Genomic DNA, 22749 nt, shown 5'->3' on the forward strand with positions numbered 1-22749 from the left:
GTGGGGGCGGGTGTGTAGGAGAGCAAGCCCTGCAGCAGGAGCTGGGGGAGGGGTGTTTGTGCTCTCTACCGGGACAGTCCGCCCCAGGATAGCACACACTCACCCGTCCCGATGAAACTTCTCGGCACCTACCTGGTTGCATAATTTTAAGAACATAGTAAAAATACCTACTGGGTTATATACTTTAAAAGAGTGAACTTACCACATAAATGTATTACTTCTCAATATCTACAGATCACATTTATTTCATGTCCATGTATGTTTTGTCTGCATATATGTATGTTCACTGTGTCCATGTCTGGTGCCTGCAAAGAGACAAGAGGGTGCTGGATCCACTAGATATAAATATCTGTGAGCTTCCTTCCATTTGTGTGTGGTTGTAGGTTGAAGGGTTTGTGCTGAGAGGTATTGAGGACTACTTTTCTCCTCCAGGGGCATGTAGAGTACCTTTCAGTACAGTGAACTGTGGTTAGTAGGTGAATAATGTAGTTAGACACCAGCTCAACTTCTCCATATTCAGTGACAGAAGTGTTACCTCCAGAAACAAGACCTTAACATCAGCTTGTGTGAGCAAGCAAGAGCCTTGGCAATAGCCTGTGCTATTTGGTGGTTTCCATGGGTACCTTTGGTGAATGACTTAACAGGCTGTAACCTGTTCCTGGCACTGGAGGTTTAATTTGATGGCATGAGATATCTAGTTGAAGTCTTCTCTCCCCTGTTGTTTTTTGTCTCCCTGTGAGTTCCTTTCGCATATGTATAGGAGGATTCTAGGATAGTCAGTGTCCATATAGTTTTTCAAAGGACCTTTAGTACTGATTGTCCCTCTCCATTTTCCTTCCTTTACCTTTCTGTCCCATCCCCCTTTCATTAAACCATCCAATTCTAGTTTTCCCTAATAGCTACATAACACTATAGACTTTTTCCTTTCCTTGAGAGATACTCTCCTCCCCCCTGGTCCCTTACTAGGTTCCACACCTCTGTGGGTATTCAGACTGAAGTTCCCATATCAGAACCATAACATCCTTAAAAGAGAAAACATTCAATATTTTTCTACATGTACTGAGCACTGTATGCTTTGTCGCTGGAGTCTGACATGAGCATGCACAGAACACACACGGTGCACAACTGCTGAGTACCATTGTGAGCTCACAGCGCATCACTATGCCCCTGGAACTGTGTTGCTAAGAGTGAAGCAGAATTCAGCTCACACTGAACCAAGGATCTGCCCAAGCGGGACGCTTATTTGGTTCAGTGGGGCGTACTAACTAGATTTTGAACATTTACTTGTTGGGTTTGGGAGGGTGCGGGTGGCTAAAGGGGAAGGCAGGGAGGGGCGGGAGGGCCGGGAGGGCCGGGAGGGCCAGGAGAGCCAGGAGAGCAGGGGGGGGGGGCGTGCGGGGTTGTCAGGAGGGCCAAGAGGGCCAGGAGGGCTGGGACGGCCTGTGGAGCCTTCAGCCTTAATATGCAGGAGGACTTCGAGTATGATGCCCTCACCATTCGGGCCCCTCAGAGGACTCGCTGGTATACCCGCCTGTGGTCTGCATGCCGGGGTTGTGGGTGCTTGGGCCGAAGACAGCAGCGATTTCCCTTGTACCTTATTGGGTACGATCCTGTGGGGCGGTTCCAAAGGGCGGCCAGTGTGGGTGATGTGGCTTTAGTCGAAAGATTGATCAATGCCAGTGAACACCATGTTAACGAATGCGACAGGAGGGGCAGGTAATTGGGCCTGAGGAGGGGCGAGGGGCAGGAGGGGCAGAAACTGTTGGGGACAGTCAGGGTCTACCATGGAGAAACATACCTTCCAGATCTGCAGCCTGTGGGGGGGGGCAGATGTCATGCATAAGGCTCTTCTTTCATGGAGACCTCTGGGTGTGTACCTGCTTTAGGCTCCTAGGCACCTGAAACCTGCACACCTTGGAAGGGCAGCTCTGAGGCTTTCTTTAAGAGAAGCAAAACAAAGAACTTCAGTTAGTTTACAAATCCCTTTATATTGTCTCTTTTAAAGCACTTTATTGAGGGCTTTAAAGGAATTTAGCTAAGAAAACCACATACATCTTTTTATGTGTACACTTAAAATTTTTGAGGTTTGAGTGTGTTGACTGCACGTATTTTCAGTGTACCACACAATCATAGGAAGAGGGTGTTGGATCTCCTGGAACTGGAGTCATGGACAGTTGTGATCTCCTGTGTGGGTGCTAGGAATCAAACCCAGGTCCTCTGCAGGAAAAACTAGAGCTTGTAAATGCCAAGCCATCTCTCCAGCCCTTTAATGTATATGTTTTTAATGCTATGTTATATACAACAAAGAAAATTGTATCATAAGATAAATTTTCACATAAAAAGCCAACTCAAAGCCAAAAAACTCCATAAAGAATTTCCAAGAGCCGGGCGGTGGTGGCGCACGCCTTTAATCCCAGCACTCGGGAGGCATAGGCGGACGGATCTCTGTGAGTTCAAGACCAGCCTGGTCTACAAGAGCTAGTTCCAGGATAGGCTCCAAAACCACAGAGAAACCCTGTCTCGAAAAACCAAAAAAAAAAGAAAGAATTTCCAAGAAATCTTATCTCTGATTCATGCTTGCTGAGGGATTTCATAAGGAAGTTTCAACTTGAACTATAATTCTGTCCCCCGGCCCCTTATATACATGTTGTGTGGTTTTGGTACATACATGAAGGCTAACGGTTGACATTCTCTTTGAAACTTTCTTTTCATCTCATTAAAAAAATTACATGTGTGTTTGCACCTGTGCCTCACACATGCCAAGTAAGTGTGTGAAGGTCAGAAGAAAACTATTGACTGCTGTGTTCTGCCACATTGTGGATTCTGGGGATTGAACATAGGCCATTGGCTCTGCCAGTAGGTGCCCTCACCTCATGAACCAGCCTGTGGGTCCACCACCTCAACTTTTTAGACAGATTCTCTCACCTAAATCCACACTGTGTTTGACTGATTGTCTTGGAGTATACTGATTGACCTAGACTTGCTGGCAAGCAAGATTTGGGGATCCTCCTGTATCCACATCTCCAGCACCAGTTTCTCAAGGTGCTGGGGGTTCTGAAGTTGGGGTCTCAGGCTTGCAGGGTGAGTGATTTCCCAACTGAGTTGTAACAATCACTGAGGCCCTCCTTTTTAGTGCTTGTTTCCTGTTTCTCACTAGATTATAGGCAGGAAACAATGACCCTCAACAGTAGATTCTCCATAGTGCACATGCTTCTTGATCATGTCTGCAATTGTGAGGTTATTTAGTCTATAGATATTCAGTCTTCCAAATTAAAGCTTCATACAAATAATAGAACAGTAAATTATTGTTTCAAAGTATTTTTGCTTAATAAGTGTATTCTTTAAAAACACTGGATTTTCCAGCTGTATTTATCCATTCTGCCAATCCACTTATTCCCTGCACGTAACTTAGGTATCTACTGTACAGCATACAAATATACTAGCTCTCAAGACCCTCTCATTCTTGAAATATTACACTTCTCTGTCCAGTCAGCTTTTCTGACATTCTATAAATTTAAACATTGAAAACAATGAATGATGCTCAATTGAATCCCTAGTTTTTTTTGTCTTTAAGCTTTTTGAAAATCAAAGCAAGGGAGCTATGATACCATAGGTTATCTCCTTGGATATATTTGCTCAGTTTTGGTGCTAATTCATGGAGGTATAAGGCAAAGCCATTTGCTACCACCTGGTGTCTATATTAACATGGATATTCTGTCTATTGTGTGAGGACTATGCTGTATCCCTGTTGGCAGCAAATATAGAAACATTAATTCTGGGCATTGAGAAATGAAAAAAATTAAAGTATAGATGAATGAAAATTTAGATTTTTGTTTGTTGTTATTGTTATTCTGAATATGTTTACATTTCATAGTCTTAAGAGTTGAAATTTACATAGATACTTGTGACCTTCAGAGGTGTCATGGGCCTGTGGATTGTGTCATATTTCATTGGATGTAAGGCACAGTGGACTGCATGGTGACCTTTTATTTTGTATGGTAGCAAAGTAAAAAACATTGCCAACTATAGTCATAAAATATCATGACTTATAAGTGGCAGACATCAGCGATGCTAAAGTATGAAATAAAGAGTAAGGTGGATGCAGTGGAACTGCCTGCATTCCTACCTACTGGGAGGATTGCCAAGTTCAAGGCTAGCTTAGGGAATATAGTTTTAAAATATTGTAAAGATATTTGAGTAAAAACTTTCCCATCTGCGGTAGGTATAATTCTGCTATTTCTCTTCATTGAAATATAGTGTTTGTTATAATTAGGAACAAATTGTAATTGTATCCAGCAAACACTGAGCTGTCAGGTGCTGGAAGCATTTGTACGTGCTCTTGAAGATGTGATTTGAAGCGTCACAGCAGCACTGTGTAAGAGAGCTGCAGTGTTGAATCCCCATTCTACAGATGGAGAGATTGATTTGTGGAGCTCATAGGAAGTCTCTGTTGTAACTAGTAACACTCAGTGATTAGAGTAGGATTCAAATCCAATCTGAGTTCAATCTACTGGGCATTCTCCTGTTATCCAGAGAGGCTGCTCTGAGGAAGGATGAAGCTTGTGATAGAGCACTCACCTTGACTGTTACAGCCATGCACTATATGCCTAGCACAGAAGTAAAGACCTGAGTAGAGAAATAAGTAAATGAGAAAATTTTCGTTTCTTCGCTTATATCAGAAGGAAATGCACTTTGGTGTCTACTTGAGTGTGCCTTTACATAATAATCTGTAATTTCCTAAAATGTCCTCTCAATTTGTAGGAGTGCACTGCACTACGCCTCTGCCCATAATCATCCTAATGTAGTAACATTGCTATCGTCCAACGACTGTACCGATATTAATATGAAGGATGATGAAGGCTGCACACCCTTGATAAAGGTAGCTATCGCAAAACCTTTTGGTATAAAATGGAATAGAATTTATCCTTGTTTGGTTGCTGTGATGAAACACTGGCCAAAACCATCTCAGGAAAGAAAAGGTTTATTTGGCTTACAATTCCACATCACAGTCCGTCATGAAGGAAAACCAGGTCAGGAGTTCAATCAGGACCTGAGGCAGGAAATGAAGCAGAGGTCATGGGGGAATGATGCTTTTCCGTGGCTTTTTCCAAGGCTTGCTCAGATTTCTTATACTACTCAGGACAACCTTCCCAGTCATGCCACCACCCCTAGGAAGCTGTGCCTTCCCATATCAACCTCAATCAAGAAAATACTATACAGGCTTCCCAGAGTCCAGTCTGGTGGAGGCAATTCTTCAAGTGACGTTCCTTCTTTCCAGGTGTCTTCAACCAGTGTGAAGTTATGAAAACAAGCAAATGAACAAGCAACCTCCCCCACTACAACAATGGCCAAACAGTGCTAGTGAACTGCTTTAATATCTAGGTGTGCTGGCACACCTCTGAAACTCTACCACTTGGAAAACTTTGGTGGGGAGGTTATGAATTTAGGAAAGTCTGGTTACTTGAGGACCTTCTCTCAAAAAGAGAGGGATAATATGCATAACCTAAACAATTGGTCTGATCCAAGGGTAACTATTCGATGGAATTGTTGGAATGCTTATTCAGGTTCTTGATTTCAGTGTCTCTTTCTTTATACAATACCCACAGGCCACCCAACGGGACAATATAGAGTGCATCTCTATACTACTCATGCACGGTGCTGATCCCCACATTGTAGATGCCAATGGCGATGCTGCCCTCCACCACGCCATTTGCAGAGGGAACATAACAGTTGTCAGCAAACTGCTGGAGTATAATGTAGATCTTAAAGCTGAAACAGAGGTAAGAATCATTCAACTTCATTCACAATGTACTTCCAGCAATGACACTCAGATCACTTTCCACCTTCTGAAGTCAAGCAGTCTCACTGAATCTGTTCAGAGTAAAGCATTTTTTCCAAATCTGTTTTTCATAGTCTGTAGGTAACTTAAAGGAACTCAGCACAGCACATTTTGTTTCAGACTTGGCCTTTACTTTAAAATTCAACAAGTAGAGGACTTGGGCCCACACATACTTCACATACACACAAACAATAGGAAAAAGTAATTTTAAGATAAATGTCTGTAGAAAACACAGAAATCTATTGCAATTAAGAAGTTACTGATGTGTCTTCTCCCTCAGAGGTGAGGCTAGAGTGGGAAGGTCACAGGCACAGGTAAATGTGGAAATTTTATCATTGAAGAAAACATGCTGAGAAGATACTTTCACTTAACTTTTTCAGATTTTATATGTACATAACAAAGGGGCCAAAATGTGACTCTATCTTAGACAAGGAGCAACTCCATTGTAATTAATGACTTAAGCCTGAATCCAGGACGTTCCCCAATCAAGTTTAGCCAATTGGCTAAACAATTTCAAACCTGGCCTTATAAGGCAGGGAGACCAGAGTTGCAGGATCTGGCTGCTACTGACCACATGTGACAGAAAAATCCCACAATGGATGAAACTGTTACTAGTCCTGTCCAATCAACATGTGCCCAATTATTGAAAAAATATTTAAAATATTAAAAAGATAGAATTCCCCATGTCCACTTTAAAAGGGCCTGTATGTCTTGTCCGTGGTCCTCATTATCACTTTATATGGGTGATGGACTGTTACATGTGGGCTGTTTCTGAAGAAAAAGCACTCTTTGTGTTTACATACCATTTGAGTCTGAGGTCTTCCTCCAGCATCTTTTGGACCACTACAACATGAAACGATGTTTGATTTGGGAGAAAAATTTTAGGTTAGGGAAAATAGTTTTGAAAAAAAGGTTGAGAAACTGCTCCAGAGATGCCACTTGAGTTCACTCATTTAACAGAGGCATACCAAATCTAACTCCACGTTTTAGGATTGGGGCAATGGAGGCACATCTCCATGGAGCTAAGAAACATGGAACCAGCAAGCGTTTGTGGGAAGTCCTGGAAATAGTGGTGTTCACGGGCATTGTTGGAAGGGGAAGATGTTTCAAAGGAAAGGGAAGCCCTGTGTGTGTGTGAATCTGCAGCACGGGCTGAAGGAAAATCTATCCTTTTGTGACTCATTTTGTTTACAAAATCTGTGATACATTTTTCATTTGAGAAGCATGTCAATTTATAAAATGAAATTTTCCTTTACAGTATGGGTTGACACCCTATAAACTCGCTTTATTTGAAAATCAACTTGAAATGGCGCAGTTTTTAATTGAGAAAGGTGCAGATGCACCTCCGGAGCTTACACCAAATAGGTACCGTTTCTTTTTTACAATCTTAGTGCCGGTCTTGAGGGTGCCATTGCTTAAGTAATGAACACTAAAATGCTAGAGGGAATATGGCTTCAACTCATAAGTACATATTGAGAAAAACTATCTCACAGGGAGTGTGAGCTGGAAAAGAGACTGTTCCAACATAATCAAAGGATCAGTGTGTACCAGGGCTGAGCTTCCCATTTCAAAACAAGTTGTCATTTCTAATCTGATATGATTGGCAATTTTCTACTTGTTAAGGCAACTTCACATTAATGTTGTTTATTTTGAAAAGTGTCAACTTTATTTTCAACACTGAAGTGTATAGTTTTATTATTTTTAGCCTGTTCCTTATATATTTTCTTCTTATATATGTTCAACTTAATTTTTTTTCAAGTCATGTTGTCTCCTTGATCACTCACTGTACTTGAAGTGAATTTTAAATAAGCAAATAGATTAGGGTATCCATCGATTAGATGATATTACCAGAAGCTATTATTTTTTCCCCTCTACTGTCTGAAATATCTTGACACTGTGTTAGTCAGATGTGAATCAATACCCCCAAACTCCTGAAACAGCTAATCTGGATAGGGACACTTGTCCAAAATGAGTACAAAGAACTAAGACTCCATTGAGAAAATGCATCCATAAGATCTGGTTGTAAGGCATTTTCTTAATTAGTGATTGATGGATAAGGGCCCAACACATCATGGGAGGCGCTGTTCCAGGGCTCATGGCCCTGAGTTCTATAAGAAAGCAGAATGAGCAAGCCAGTAAGCAACTCCCATCCATGGCCTCTGTAAGCTCCTGCCTCCAGCTTCCTTCCCTGTTTGAGTTCCTGCCCTAACTTCCTTTAATGATGGACTGTGATGTAGACATATAAGCCAAATGAATCCTTTGGTCCCCAAGTTCATTTTGGTCATGGTGTTCTATCACAGAAATAGCAGCTCTAAACAGGATACTTGGTATTTAAGATGAGTTCAGCATTAAAAATCAAATGATTACCTTTTTGTTCATACATGCAAGTTTAAAGTCAGATGAATTAAAAAGTAAAGCCTGTGTGTTGTGTATTTTTATTGAAAATATACATTGCACATACCATATATTCTAAACATGGTTTAGCATCCCTCATCTTCATGTACTTGTTTTTGTGTCAGAGGACACGCATGCACTGATATTCCCAACCAAGACACAGTAAAGCACTGTGTGATGGCTTTGCTTTCCATCTTATTTGAGGCATTTTTTTCTATTTTTGTTTGGCACTTGGCCACTTACTCCAGGTAAGCAGGCTAGGAAGCCTCTTTGGTATCTTACTACCTCCACTTCCTTTGTACTATAAAAGTGCTGGGATTATAGATACATTACACAGTGTCTGACTTTTTGTTGAATTCTAGGTATTCAAATTTGGGCTATTATGACAATTATGTATACCCACTGAGACATCTATCTGGTTCTAAAACATTCAATTTTTAAAAGAAGACTTTGAGCCTAAATTAAAGAGGTGATTGTAAGTGTATTGCTATTAATGATGGAATTAAGGCTTCTGAGTGCAGAGCACTTTCAATTTATTCCTCTAATCCAGTTAGAGGGCCTGTTTTCCCCTCTAAGAAGAATCATTTGAGGTCATTTATTCTTCCTTTAATACACGATAGACAGAAATTTGTAAAGCTGATACTTTTGAAGCAAATAAAGTATGCTTGTGATTTTGACATGGAATAGCACAGTTTTAGGAATTCATGACTAGGAACATGTCTCAGGAATAAAGTACTTATCACACAAACCCAAGATTTCAGAGTTCAACTCCTCAGCAAACAGAAAGAGCCTCATGTGCCTGTATGCATCTTCAACCTCAGGAAACCTCGAGGGACATGGGAGATGGAGACAGGAGACTGTCTGGAAAGTTAGACTTTAGATAGTCTGCTTTTTACAGCTGTTAACAACAAGAAACTCTGCCTCTAAACTAAGTTAGGAGGCAAGGACTGACAGTCAAGGATGTCCTCTGACCTAAAAAACATGCACTAGGATCAACAGACACAAATGCATAGGCAGATGTGAACAGGAATGCATATCAAATATGAAGATCAAAAAGTAAGTTTAGATGGTTGGTCTAATAAGACTGGGGATCATTATCTGCTAAAAAGACATTGAAAATAGTGGTCAAGGTGGAAGGTTTTCCTAGTTTGCTGGAGATCACTTCAGTAGCAGTGCTATTTTGGACAAGGTTCACACCGCAGGTGAAAAGTCCTCTGACAACCTCCAAGACCGTGATGACAGCCAAAGCAGAAACTAGGAAAATAAATCTGCTGGTCCAGAGTATCCTGGCAATAGTACAGCAGTCTTAGCTCCGACCTGGGAAGAATATAGCTGACAAAGGAGTGTTGCTTTCCTTGAGTTTTGAAGCTGGTTGTGAGTTACAAAGACTCAGGATTACACAAAAAGGCTTATGAACAAAGAAACAGTGAAACGGCCAGGCGGTGGTTTCAGCATTCACACATGAAAGAACTGTTAAAACAATTTGAAGGTACCACAACTGTCATGGCTTCTGAGAATGCAGGCAGAAGGATGCTTAGAAGCAAAAAAAAAAAAAAACCTTTTCATATACTGACCATTGAAAGCATAGTACTCAACAAAATGCCTCCAAAGAGTTCTGACAGATAGGACTGTGGGGCCATAGGGACATGCAGGCAGATGAGTGGAACAGGAACACTGACTCCACAAGCATATAAATACAAGGTTACTGGAACATTCAAAGCAAATCATATGGAAAAAGCACTGCCATCATTCGTGTTTGTGTGTGTTTTAATCAAGAGCTAAATCTTCACTGTTTCTTCTCTGTGAGGGAAGGTGGGAAGGACAGCAGTCATTAATAATCACCAACTGTTGAAGAATGAATTTAGAGTTCTTAGGCTGGGCCTTGTTGCCCATGCCTTTAATCCCAAAACTTGGAAAAGAGGAGGCACAGAGATCTCCTTGATTTCAAGACCAACATGATGCATATAGTGGGATTAAAGTCAGCTGGACTGCATAATGAGATCCTGTTTCAAAAAATTATTTGTAAATATCTAAAGTAAGATATATTAGGGACTCAAAAATAAAGAATTTAGAAAACATGCTAAGTGTTTTTCTATGAATAGTTAAATGATGATCACTTTTAAACATATGTCACAGTGGAGGAGCAGCTGCAGTAGAATCAGAACAATCAACGAAAAGGTGTGCCAACTTCAACCAAGGTAAGAACGACTCCAACTGCTCCTACCTTCCCTAAAGAAAATAAGGAAGAGTGAAGATTTTAGATCCCCAAAAAGGAGTTAAGGAAATCAAGTATAAATGCAGTTCTGTAGTTTTCAAATATTCTGAAAAGTCAGAATTAATTAAGAAATTATTTCAAAGAACTTTCAACTGTGAAAATATATTGTCAAAACACTGCTTATTTTATATTAATGCTGATATCTGTACTGCCTTTGAATAAAGGAGAAATCAACTTTACGCACATGTGTCCTCCATAGTCACATTGCAGCAAATAGGATTATTAGAAATACATATTCTCCTTGAGTTTTATGACAAAAGCCTTGTATTTTGTACTGCATAACAATACACAGGTAGGTGTCACTAGAATGTAATTATGTCACAAACCAACCTCAGTAATCAAGAACTTTCATTAAATAATTTCCTACCTTATGATATAATTAAAATCTTCTGACCTCTTTAATGTCTGTGCAGTTTCTCAATTTGGACAGTTTTTTCCTACTGGATACTTGTTTTCTTTAGAAATCTCCCATTTTAGGGTGAAAGTTTCATTCCATAATGAATGTATTGAGTCATGAAGACTTATCAATCCTTCCATGTTTTCCTTTTCTTTTTCTTTCTTCTTCCTTCCTTCCTTCCTTCCTTCCTTCCTTCCTTCCTTCCTTCCTTCTCTTCTTTCCTTCTTTTTTGTTTTGGTTTGGTTTTCTAAAGTGCTAGATGTTGAGCACAAGGCTTTTGGAGCATTCTAGGCAAGCACCCTACCCATTATCCCTACCTTCAGTACTTTTCTCTTTAGGTTTTCTGAAATAGAACATGGTAAGGGTGAATATCATTTCTATGCTGCAAAGCATGATTCAGGAATAAACATTGGAACAAAGGCAGAGTGTATAAAATGACATCATTCCGTATTTCATAGAATTGTCTGCTTCTCCACTGAGTCTGGAGAGACTTTGTGGCAGGGGCAGGAACACCACGTAGTGTTTACTTTCAGCAACTGTCACCACAGTGCCTTTTATACCTAAGTTGCCAGTGGCAACCACTCTAGGTAGTGAATCCAAAACCCTGTTCCCTCAAGAGGTAAGATGAAGAGAGTCAATATTATTGTAATGGAGACAGCGTTGTGTCACTTTATTATGAAGTTTGCTGTTCATGGCATTTGTGGTGGTGAGAACTGACTGAGGCCTCCTGCATAATAAGCATAGGCTTTCCTACTGAGCCGCAATCCCAGTCCACTAGTTGGTGGCTCAAATGAACTTCCTGAGTCGTGGGGAATGCTATGAAAGCACATTAAGTTTCTCTGACCTTATTTTTTATTTATTTATTTTTTTTATTTTTGGTTTTCCGAGACAGGGTTTCTCTGTGGTTTTTTGGAGCCTGTCCTGGAACTAGCTCTTGTAGACCAGGCTGGTCTCGAACTCACAGAGATCCATCTGCCTCTGCCTCCCAAGTGCTGGGATTAAAGGCGTGCGCCACCCACCGCCCGGCTCTGATTTTAATCAAGACAAAAAAAAAAATGAACGAAGGTTTCATTTCATTTTTGTTTTCTTATGTTTATTTTGGTTTTGTGAGACATGGTTTTCCTGTGTGTTGACTTTGAGCCTAACCTGAAATTCATTCTGTAGACAAGACTAGGCTTGAAATTACAGATATCTGCATGTCTCTGGTATCAAGTGCTCGGATTAAAGGGGTGCACCATCACTGCCCAACTCAAATGTTTATTTCTAAAAGCAAGCTGCAAGTGTCTAGGGAAGGATTGAGTGAGTTTATTGTTTACATACGTAAACACGTACAATGATCCTATGTCAGAAGGAAGCCCATGGAATTTGCTGCTCCAGTCTCACAGCTGCTTCTCTGCTGATCTCTCACCTTAGGTAGAGCTCGGGGTTATTACTACCAAGGGAGAGATCTTTCCAATAATTCATTTCAGGGGAGATGATGCCTGCTTTCATGAGCATCCTTTAAGCTGCATATAAGGCTGGGAACACAGATAGAACTAAGGAACTTCTTCCCTCAATGGGGATGAGGAGAGGAAGCCTGTTGCACTCCCTTGAGCTGTTATGTAAAAGTCTTTGCCCCTCTTCTCTTTCTTTCTGTTAGGTTATACCCTGATACAAAATACAGAAGTCATACATCTAGTCACAGTGATAGCAATTTGCACCATAAAATGAACAATTTTAACTACAAAGCTGAACAAGATTCTTTGTTTCCCTGAAGAACAAAAATGTGTGTAGGCTCATGGATTTTTTTTTCCATTTCGAATCTGTTGTTTTGTTTGAGAGATACAGTCTCATTGTTACGTAGTTCTGGCTGTCTTGGGAATCACAGGGATCCACCTGCCTTTGCCACCCATGTGCTGGGATTAAAGTTGTGTGCCACCATCTAGACTCTAGAAATTTTCTCAAGTGTCATTATCCCAAAGTCAAACAAGAACCACAGAAGCTATTTTGTGACACAGTCAATTGATGCTTATACTGGTAAGGATGCTGCTCTCTATCTGTCTGAGAGAGATCATTTAGGATCATCTCAATTGTTTATAGGTGGGTGTTTACCTTTAATATTATGCTTGTTAAATTTAAGTCTTCTTTGATTTGAAATATAAAGAAAATGAATGAATTCCACATGAAGAAATTTCTTACAAAAGAATATTTATTCTAGAATAATCTAGATTCATTTCAAAAATTATACTATGCTTCTAATAATTTTATATGTTATATTTCTCTAGCATTGTAATAAATTAATTTTGATTTTTTCAGAAGAAAATTTCAGCTCTGACATAATGCCTTCTTGCAGGTAAGGTCTAACAATATATAAAGACTAAGGAAATTCGAAGATAACAAGCTAATTATTGGTTGTATTCTCAGATAGATACAGATTTATACACTCAAATTTTGTGTTGTCTTACAATCCCCACAGTATTATCAATGTATTTTTAGACTGAAAATTTATTGTTTTTAGATCATGGGCATGAGGTTTATACTCAACCATCATTTCCCAAGTACCAATTCTGTGTTTTGGAAAATGAGCTTCCTAATGTTTACCACTCACACAATGTCCATCTGACCCTCCTTGCCTTTCAAAACTTCCAGAAATCAGCTAGAAAACTAGATCTTCATCACATTTGTCTTTCTGAGAGCTGACAGAATTTGGAATCAGTCTGCATTATCACAGAGTGTTACAAGAAATCAACAAATTGTTTGCCTCCTTTGACACCATCTCCACATGCAGATGCCCGTTTGTTCTGTGTAGGACCCTTTCATAGATGGTGGAAGATCCCATGCCTTCCTCCTACCACAGTGCTCCATCCATCACTTGTCCATTCCTGTGAGCTGTTTCCTACAGTAATGAAGTCTCTGGATCTCAGTAGATCATCTGAATGTAGAGAGCCAAACTGTGGCATGTTTACTCTTTATGTGTCTTTAAAAGTGGGCTTGGTCTTCCCCATCAGTAGGACATGAACATAGAGTAGAAGGCCCCTTCTGTCAGTGATCTGCTATCTCAGACAGTGATTTGGCAGAAAATTAAAGGTGGTATGTCAAGCTAGTTCTGTGCTCATCTTAATTGATTACTGCCATAATAGAGGACAATTGTGTTATCATTTGTGGAAACATGTATCATAAAACATTTGATACACATTAGTAAATTCCTTATTACTAATGAATGATTTATTAATAAATTACTCCAAGTTAAAAGGTCCAAAATGCATCACAGTTAATGGCCAAAGTGCAGATTCATACTTTATAGTAGCTACAACTGTTCAAAGCCACACCTTGTAAAAACCATGTTCCTTTCTACTAGGAATTCTAAACTGTCTCAAGTTAATAACCTGAAATTATCCACTGAGTTTTATTGCTGTTTGTTCATATTTTTATCTCGTTAAGTTAATAGCAATGCTCATTTGGCATAGACACAGGCCGATTGTGGTTTCAAGTCCACTCATTAGTGGACTATTAAGGGACAGCTTGAGCACATCCTAGGCCATGGTATCTTGTCAGAGTGCTAGCAGAAGCAGGAATCTAGTGTATGGTCCACAAAAAACCTTGTGAGAGATAGCATCACATGCATCGAGAGCCCACAAAGTAACCTGAGAGGGAGGGGTTCTGTGATGCTCTAGGAGCAGACGATGACATCACAAGTGGAATCAGGGCACTAATTACATTGAGCACAAGAGTGACCATCAGTTACTACAGCATTAAAAATGTGCTGGAGAGAAACTAGTGTCTTTCTTCGTGTGTGTGTGTGTGTGTGTATGTGTGTGTCCTTCTATGCTTTTAGTGGACTAAATTCTTATTTCCACATGAGAAAAAGTTTTAAGGAAATTGTCACCAAACCTAATCAACTGATTGAAGGACAATTTAATGGCTGATGGTAAATCTCTAATGTATTTTAGGAAAACATTTGGAAAATGTTTATATATGAATATTAAAATATTACTTTTTAAAATATGCCACAGTGCAGTAAGACCAGCAAGACAGCTAAAATCCCTATCGAAGAAGTCTTTCGTGATTAAGAGAGGTAAGAGTGATGGTGAATACTTTACTACCACCTCCCTAATTTCAAAAAGAGTTTGGTTTTTTCAAAATATGAACAGAAGAAATAATAAAGAAATGTAATTCTATCTTCTTTTGATTTGTCTTCAAATGTTTTGGGGATTCAGAATTATTAAAGAAATAGTTTCTGAGAAATTGTCAGTCTCAAACTATATCATCTGAAACATGTTTGTTTATTTAATGTGAGCCTCTGATGTAAATGATATCTTTGTATAAATAAAAAGATCTCTAACTAATCCACAGTATGTGTCCTCTACGGTCATGTAACAGCAAGTGGACTTGTTATAAATGAATTTTTTATTAAAACCACATTGTGTTTATGCTACATATTATTATATACACCAATGTCAATGTCAATAAGATGATCATGATTGATTAAAGTATTCAATTACTTTAAGTTTTATGAGGAATAAATGCTAATAAGTTTTCTGGGTTTCTTTCTATAATTTCTCAATTTAGACATATTAGACAATTCACATATGGTATTATGTTTATCCTTAATTATCTGCTGTTTAATTATCTGCTGTTTAATCTGAATATATCTTGACAAAAATCTTGTCCTGTAAAATAACAGGCTTGATCAACATTTTAAAGAAATGAATGGACTTTGAGTCCTGTAGGCAGTTCGAGGGATTGAACACTGCTGTTATAAGCATTCTCTGGTAGCGAACGCCCTACTGATTATACCGCCAGCACCTTTTTATTTGGTTTTATTATTTAGTTTAAGATATGATGATACTTGGTTTATATGCTGATAGACATAATTTCCAGAGCAATTTGCCACAATAGGAGGAAGACTGAGAAAAGTGCATCATTCTACAGTCGACAGCACTGATTGGGGCGTTGAGTATATGGTATCTATCTAAAAAATTGTTCATTTCTTTTACATTTTCCAATATTGTGTAGTATTCTCTGAATTTCCTCAATGTCTGTTGTTATGTCCTTCTTTTCATTTCTGAGTTTGTTAATTTGGGTGATCTCTCTCCACCTTTTGATTAGTTTGGATAACGGTTTGTCAATCTTGTTGATTTTTTTCAAAGAACCAGCTCTTTGTGTGATTGATTCTTTGTATTGTTTTCTGTGCTTCTATTTTGTTGGTTTCAGCCCTCTGTTTGATTATTTCCTGTCTTCTTCTCCTTCTGGGTGAGTCTGCTTCTATTTTTCTAGAGCTTTCAGGTGTGTTGTTGTGTCACTAATGTGAAGTTTCTCCATTTTCTTTATGTGGGCACGTAGTGCTATGAATTTTCATAGGTTTGTTGAATTAAAGTAAGACTTTAATTTCTTTCTTTATTTCTTCTTCAACACAGGGGTGGTTCAGTAGTTGACTGTTCAGTTTCCATGAGTTTGTAGGCTTTCTGGGAGTAGTATTGTTGTTGAGTTCTAACTTTACTCCATGGTGAGCTGATAAGACACAGAGGTTTACTCCAAATGTTTGTATCTATGGGGGATTGCTTTGTTACCGATTATGTGATCAATTTTAGAGAAGGTTCCACGAGGTTTTGAGAAGTTATATTCTTCTTTTTGGGGGGTGGAGTGTTTTATAAATATCTGTTAAGTCCATGTGATTCTTTATATCTGTTAGTTCTCTTATTTCTCTCTTAAATTTCTGTCTGGTTGATCTGTCCATTGGAGAGAGAGGAGTGTTGAAATCTCCTACTATTAGTGTGTGAGGTTTGATGTATGATTTAAGTTTTAGTAATGTTTCTTTTACATATATGAGTGCTCTTGAATTTGGGCGTATATATTCAGGATGAATTGTTCCTGTCATGAGTATAAAGTGTCCTTCTCCATCTCTTCTGATTGATTTTAGTTTGAAATCAATTTTGTTCGATATTACGATAGCCACTCTTGCTTATTAGGTCCATTTGATTGGAAGACCTTTTCCCAACCCTTTATTCTGAGGTAGAGTCTGTCTTTGAGTTTGAAATGTGTTTCTTGTAAATAGCAAAAGACTGCATTCTGTTTTCATATCCATTCTCTTAGCCTGTGTTTAAGAGTTTATTGATTTAAGCAATATTATTGACTAGTGGTTGTTAACTCTGGTTCTCTTTCAGCAGTGATGTTTGGGTGTTTCCCTTCTTTGGTTTATGCTTGTGGGGGGTTACCAGATTTCTGTGGTATTGTGGGTGTAGTTAACTTCCTTGGGTTGAAGTTTTCCTACTAGTACTTTCTGTAAGGCTGAGTTTTTGGATATGTACTGTTTAAATCTGTTTTTGTCATGGAGTATCTTGCTTTCTCCATAGATGGTGAGTGAAAACTTTGCTGAGTATAGTAGCTTGGGCTTGCATTCATGGTTTCTTAGTGTCTGCAACACATCTATCCAGGACCTTCTGGCTTTCATGGTTTCCATTGAGAAGTCAGGTGTAATTCTGATAGGTTTATCTTTATATGTTACTTGACCGTTTTCCTTTGCACCTTTTAATATTCTTTCATTATTCTGTATGTTCTTTGTTTTGATTATTATATGGCTAGGGGATGCTACTCTTTTGATACAGTCTATTTGGTGTTCTGTAAACTTCTTGTATCTTCATAGGTATATCCTTCTTTAGGTTGGGAAAGTTTTCTTCTATAATTTTGTTGAATATGTTTTCTGTGCCTTTGAGCTGGAGTTCTCCTTCTTCTGCTCTGATTATTCTTAGTTTTGGCCTTTTCATGGTGGCTCAGATTTCCTGAATGTTTTGTGTTAAGAATTTGTTGGATTTAATGTTTTCTTTGACCAATGAGTATTTTCTTTATAGTATGTTCAGCACCTGAGATTCTTTCTTCCATCTCTTATATTCCATTAGTTATACTTGTATCTATAGTTCCTGTTCATTTACCCAGATTATCCATATCCACAGTTCCCTTGGTTTGTGTTTTCTTCATTACATCTATTTCAGTCTTCAAGTCTTCAAGTGTTTCTTTCACTTGTTTGATTGTTTTTTCATGGGTATTTTTGGGTTTCTTTGAGTGATTTATTAATTTCTTCCAACTTTGTCTTCTCTTCAATTTTTTAAGGGAGTTATTCACTTACTCTTTAATGGTATTCATCATTTTCATAATGTTACATTCCAAGTCGTTTTCTTCTACTTCTGGGTTAGGATGATCAAGTCTTCCTTTAGTGTGCCCATTGAATTCTGGTGTTATTATATTGTTTTTTAGGATGTTGGAGGAATTCTTGCATAGGCACCTACCCATCTCTTCCTTCAAATGAGGCCAGCAGTGTCTTGGCATCTTGGTCCAATCCTTGCTGTGGCTGTCTCTTAGGACTCCTCAGTATTGGAGCAAGCTGTGTTTCAGAATTCAACAGAGCTCGCCGGCACTTGGGGCCCCTCAGTATTGGAACAAACTGTGTTTTAGGGTTCCACGGAGCTTGCAGGTGAACAGGCACCACCTTGGATTTTCGTTGTGGGGAAGAGGGTTGATGGAGGTTTCCCACCTGCTAAGCCTCATTGATAACCCATTTGTTGGTGGGACCAACACTCTGCTTCAGCCATAGGCAATGGCAAGGAAGTTATATTACAGTTTATATACTGTGAGTAAAATAAACAAGAATTTGCTTTATTCCTTTTCAGAGGGTAGGCTTTTAGCATGCAATGGGAGCTTGAGGCATTGTCTGTGAGAACTCTGATTTTTTCTGTAAGGTACTACTACCATGGAATTGCTACTTGGTCCCCACGTTTCTTCCAGGCTTCTTGCCCTCAAGATACAGTTCACGGAGCATAACTACTGCAGGGGGCTTTGCAATAGCTCTTACCATTGGAGGTGATAGCTACTGATGCTGAATTTCTTTGCACTGCCCATTAGTGTGGGACCAGAAGCTAGAACTGAGGAGATTCTGTACCTTCCTCAGAAGCACTTGAGGAGAGTACACACCTTGACCCCTCTCTGGAGCTTTGCCAACCTATCAGTTTGAAATTCTTTGCAGGAGCCTTTGTCCTTGGTCTGCTTGTGGTTTTTTGTCTTTTTTTTTTTTCATTTTGCTATGCTGCAGAGGGCAGTCACCATAGACTTAGCTTCCTTGTGTCTGGAATTTTCATCTTCAATGGAATAAGGTCGACTCTAACCTTTGAGAAACTCTTTTCACTTCCATACAGGATGAGTATGCTCACTTACAATTCTCGTACCACCACTAGTCCAGAGACAAAAGCCACAGCAACAACACTGTGCTACTACTTTAACACTTCAGCTTGTGATACTGATTCTGGTTAAGATGTCGTATAGTGCTCAAGATCATGGTGTTTTGTCCACCAAATTATTATAAGTGTAACTTTTGATAAATTTGTCTCTATTTGAAACATACAAAGAAGTCTCAATTAAGTGTTATCCATATATTTGTTGTCTATAAATTAATATTCACTTTAAATTTTAAATGTCCCACAATGGGGACAAAGTATATGTAGTAAAAAATATTGGCTTTGGTATTTGATGCTCTTATGTTTTATAATTGATTATAACATATTTTGTTTTCTTACTTTATAGCTAGTCGAAGAATAAAAGACGAAATCTCACTCAGGTAAGAATGTCTGGATTTTAAGATACATTGAGTATGTAGAGAATATAAAGTTCAGAAGCTGCCACCATGTTTTTCTCTGTGTAAGGCAGTTTCAGCTTCTTGATTATTTGCTAATCAAAGCTGAATATTTCTATATTTTTAAATAACTGATTATTCCTCTGATACAGCATGAATGCTATTAGGGCTCCCTGTCTGTGGAGCTGATTCGGCAGGTAAAGTGCTGGCTGTGCATATGGGAAAATGGGAGATGATTCCCAGGGTCTATATGAGGCCTGTTGGTCTTGTGAGCTTCTAAAATTCTGGTGAGCTTATGATGAGATTGCAGGTGGAGACAGAGCATCCCCTGACATTTTCTGGATTGCTTGCCTGAGGTTTGCATTCATGAGTGAGAGACCCAAGCTAGTAAACTATGCTTAAGGTTAGGGTCAACTCCCAAGTCTGTTTCCAATCACCACACCTACACACTGGCATGTAAGTACCTTAAATCACACATATATAGAAATACACAGCCTATACCATATTTTGCACATATATGTAAAAGGATTCATTTTCAAGTCATTATCTATTTCAATAATTTGTTTGGCTGAGTTGTCTGTGGGAAGAGTGTGAATAATATGGCAAGGTTCAAAACTCTCCAAGGCTTTGCTAAAGATCACCTCAGAATTGCCTTATAGACATGCTTCTGTCCTGCAGGTAATTGCTCCCTTAATGAGTTCCCCAACTGTGGTGAATCACAAGGTAGGTGAAGTTAGAAAAACAAACTGGTTGGTCCAGAGCTTACCAACCAGAAGCCCTGAAATTTGGAGCTCTTAGCTGTAGTTCGGATGGAGTAGAGCTGAGGGTACTGTATTGCTCTGCAGTGCCCTGTAAATACTCAAGACTTATGAAGGAAGTAATGGCCGTTGAGTATAAAAAGGATCATCATAGATCCAGGTGGGTTTGGTGCATGCTTTTAATCCTAGCACTCAGGAAAGCAGAGGCAGGCGGATCTGTGAGTTCAAGGCAAACTGGATTACAAGAACCAGATCTAGGACAGGCTTCAAAACTACAGAGAAACTCTGTCTCAACCCCCCCCAAAAAAAAGGAAAAAAAAGAATTTTATTATGTACCTTGTGCATAGACTACCAATAACGCAGCTTCAAATCACCAAAATATGGTGAATTCTGATATTGTTGACAGCTTGATGTTTAGATTTTTAGATTTTTGATGTTTAGATCAAGATGTTGCTCCTGAAGCAATTTCTTGGAAGAGAATGAGTGACTAAATGTAATGCCTAAAACGTTTCTTGACAGAAAACAGGACACGTTGCTTAGGTTTAGGGAAGAAATGAATAGGAGCATTAAGTACTTAGAGCACAAAAAAAATCAGTTACTGCAACCATCAGAACAAAGTGTGTGGTAAAACAGCCATTCCCCTGTCGTGTGTGCTTGATGTGTGTATGTGTGTGTGTGTGTGTGTGTGTGTGTGTTTGTATGTTGTTTTAATCAACAGCTAAATTTTCTGTGTCCTCTCCATGAGGAAAGGTGGAAAGGAGAGCAGTCATTAATCATCACCAACTGCTGAAGAATGAATTCAGAATTATTTGGCTCAGCCTCTTTGCCCATGCCTTTAATCCCAGAATGTGGGAAGCAGGAGGCATAGATCTCTTTGATTTCAAGACAAATATGAAACATATAGTGTGTTAAAAATAGCTGGAATACATAATGAGATCCTGTTTCAAAAATTTTTTTGTAAATATGCAATGTAAGATGTATTAGGGACTGAAAAATAAAGAATGTATGTAATATGTATTGTAAGATGTATTAGGGACTCAAAGTAAAGAATTTATAAACATGCTAAGTGTTTTTATATGGATAGTTAAATGATGATCACTTTCAACATATGTCACAGTGAAGGAACAATGACAAGAGAGCCAGAGCAGAGAAAGAAAAAGTGTGTCACCTTCACAAAGGTAAGAATTACTCCATCTGTCCTACCTTCCATGAAGAAAATAAGGAAGAGTAAGATTTTAGATCCCAAAAAGGAGTTAAGGAAAACAAGTATAATAAAGCACTTTCAAGTGTGAAGTATTTTTGTCAAAACACTGCTTATTTCATTTTCATGCTGATATCTGTACAGCCTTTGAATGAATGAGAAACATCTTTACACAGTGCATGTCTCCATAGTCACATTGCAGCAAATAGGATTATCAGAAATGCAGATTCTCCTGAGTTTATGACAAATGCCTTGTATTTTGTACTGCATATCGCTACACATCTCACTGCCTCTAAAATAAAATTATGTCACAAAAAACTTAATCACTTATTTTCATTAACTAATTTCCTACCTTATGATGTAATTAAATCATCTGAGTTCTTAAAAGTCTGTGAAAGTTCTCAGTTTGGAAAATTTGGCATACTGTATAATTGTTTTCTTAGAAATCTTCCTATTTTAGGGTGGAAGGGTTTCTTTTACAGTGAATGCATTGATATTAGAAGACTTATCAATCCTTATATGTTTTCCTTTTCTTTCTTTCTTTCTCTTGGTCCCTGCCTCCCCTCGTTCCCTCCACTCATCCCTAAATCCCTCCCTCTCTCCTTCCTTCCTTCCTTCCTTCCTTCCTTCCTTCCTTCCTTCCTTCCTTCCTTTCTATTTCTTTCTTTTCTCTGAAGTGTTAGAGGTTGAACGTAAGACTTTGGGAGCATTCTAGGCAAGCACCCTACCCATTATCTCTGCCTCTGTTTTTGTTAATAGAACATGGTAAGGGTGTATATCATTTCCATGCTGCAAAGCATGATTCAAGAATAAAACTGAAAGAAAAAGCAAAGTGAAGAAAAACGACATCATTCTGTATTTAAAGAATTGTCTGCTTCTCCACTGAGTCTCGGAGACTTTGTGGCAGTGGCAGGAACACCACGGTAGTGTTTACTTTCAGCAACTGTCACCACAGTGCCTTTTATACCTAAGTTGCCGGTGGCAACCACTCTAGGTAGTGAATCCAAACCCTCCTCCCTCAAGAGGTAAGATGAAGAGAGTCAATATTATTGTAATGGAGACAGCTTTGTGTCACTTTATTATGAAGTTTGCTGTTCATGGCATTTGTGATGGTGAGAACTGACTGAGGCCTGCTGCATAATAAGCATAGGCTTTCCTACTGAGCCGCAATCCCAGTCCACTAGTTAGTGGCTCAAATGGCTGTCCTGAGACATGGGGGAATGCTAAAAGGCACACTAGTTTCCTTGACTTTAAACAACACAAAAAAATTATGAACATTTCATTTC

The 22749-nt window shown here is 39.0% G+C and overlaps 1 protein-coding gene across 1 annotated transcript; it reads left to right on the forward strand.

Moving 5' to 3' along the window:
- The first annotated feature begins 1462 nt into the window (after nucleotides 1–1462).
- On the forward strand, nucleotides 1463–17248 carry LOC130884721 (ankyrin repeat domain-containing protein 7-like). The gene is made up of 8 exons (XM_057785853.1): nucleotides 1463–1716; nucleotides 4762–4879; nucleotides 5607–5780; nucleotides 7098–7204; nucleotides 10370–10431; nucleotides 13201–13237; nucleotides 14898–14959; nucleotides 17238–17248. The coding sequence occupies exons 1-8, from the start codon at nucleotides 1463–1465 to the stop codon at nucleotides 17246–17248; spliced, it is 825 nt and encodes a 274-aa protein (XP_057641836.1).
- Nucleotides 17249–22749: the final 5501 nt, after the last annotated feature.

Source organism: Chionomys nivalis, chromosome 12 (assembly GCF_950005125.1).
Source record: "Chionomys nivalis chromosome 12, mChiNiv1.1, whole genome shotgun sequence".
Lineage (NCBI taxonomy): Eukaryota > Metazoa > Chordata > Mammalia > Rodentia > Cricetidae > Chionomys > Chionomys nivalis.

Coding starts and splice junctions, on each gene's coding strand:
- LOC130884721 (XM_057785853.1), top strand. CDS start 1,463: ATGCAGGAGGACTTCGAGTATGATGCCCTCACCATTCGGGCCCCTCAG. Junction 4,880..5,606: donor GCTGCACACCCTTGATAAAG/GTAGCTATCGCA, acceptor CAATACCCACAG/GCCACCCAACGGGACAATAT. Junction 13,238..14,897: donor GACATAATGCCTTCTTGCAG/GTAAGGTCTAAC, acceptor AATATGCCACAG/TGCAGTAAGACCAGCAAGAC.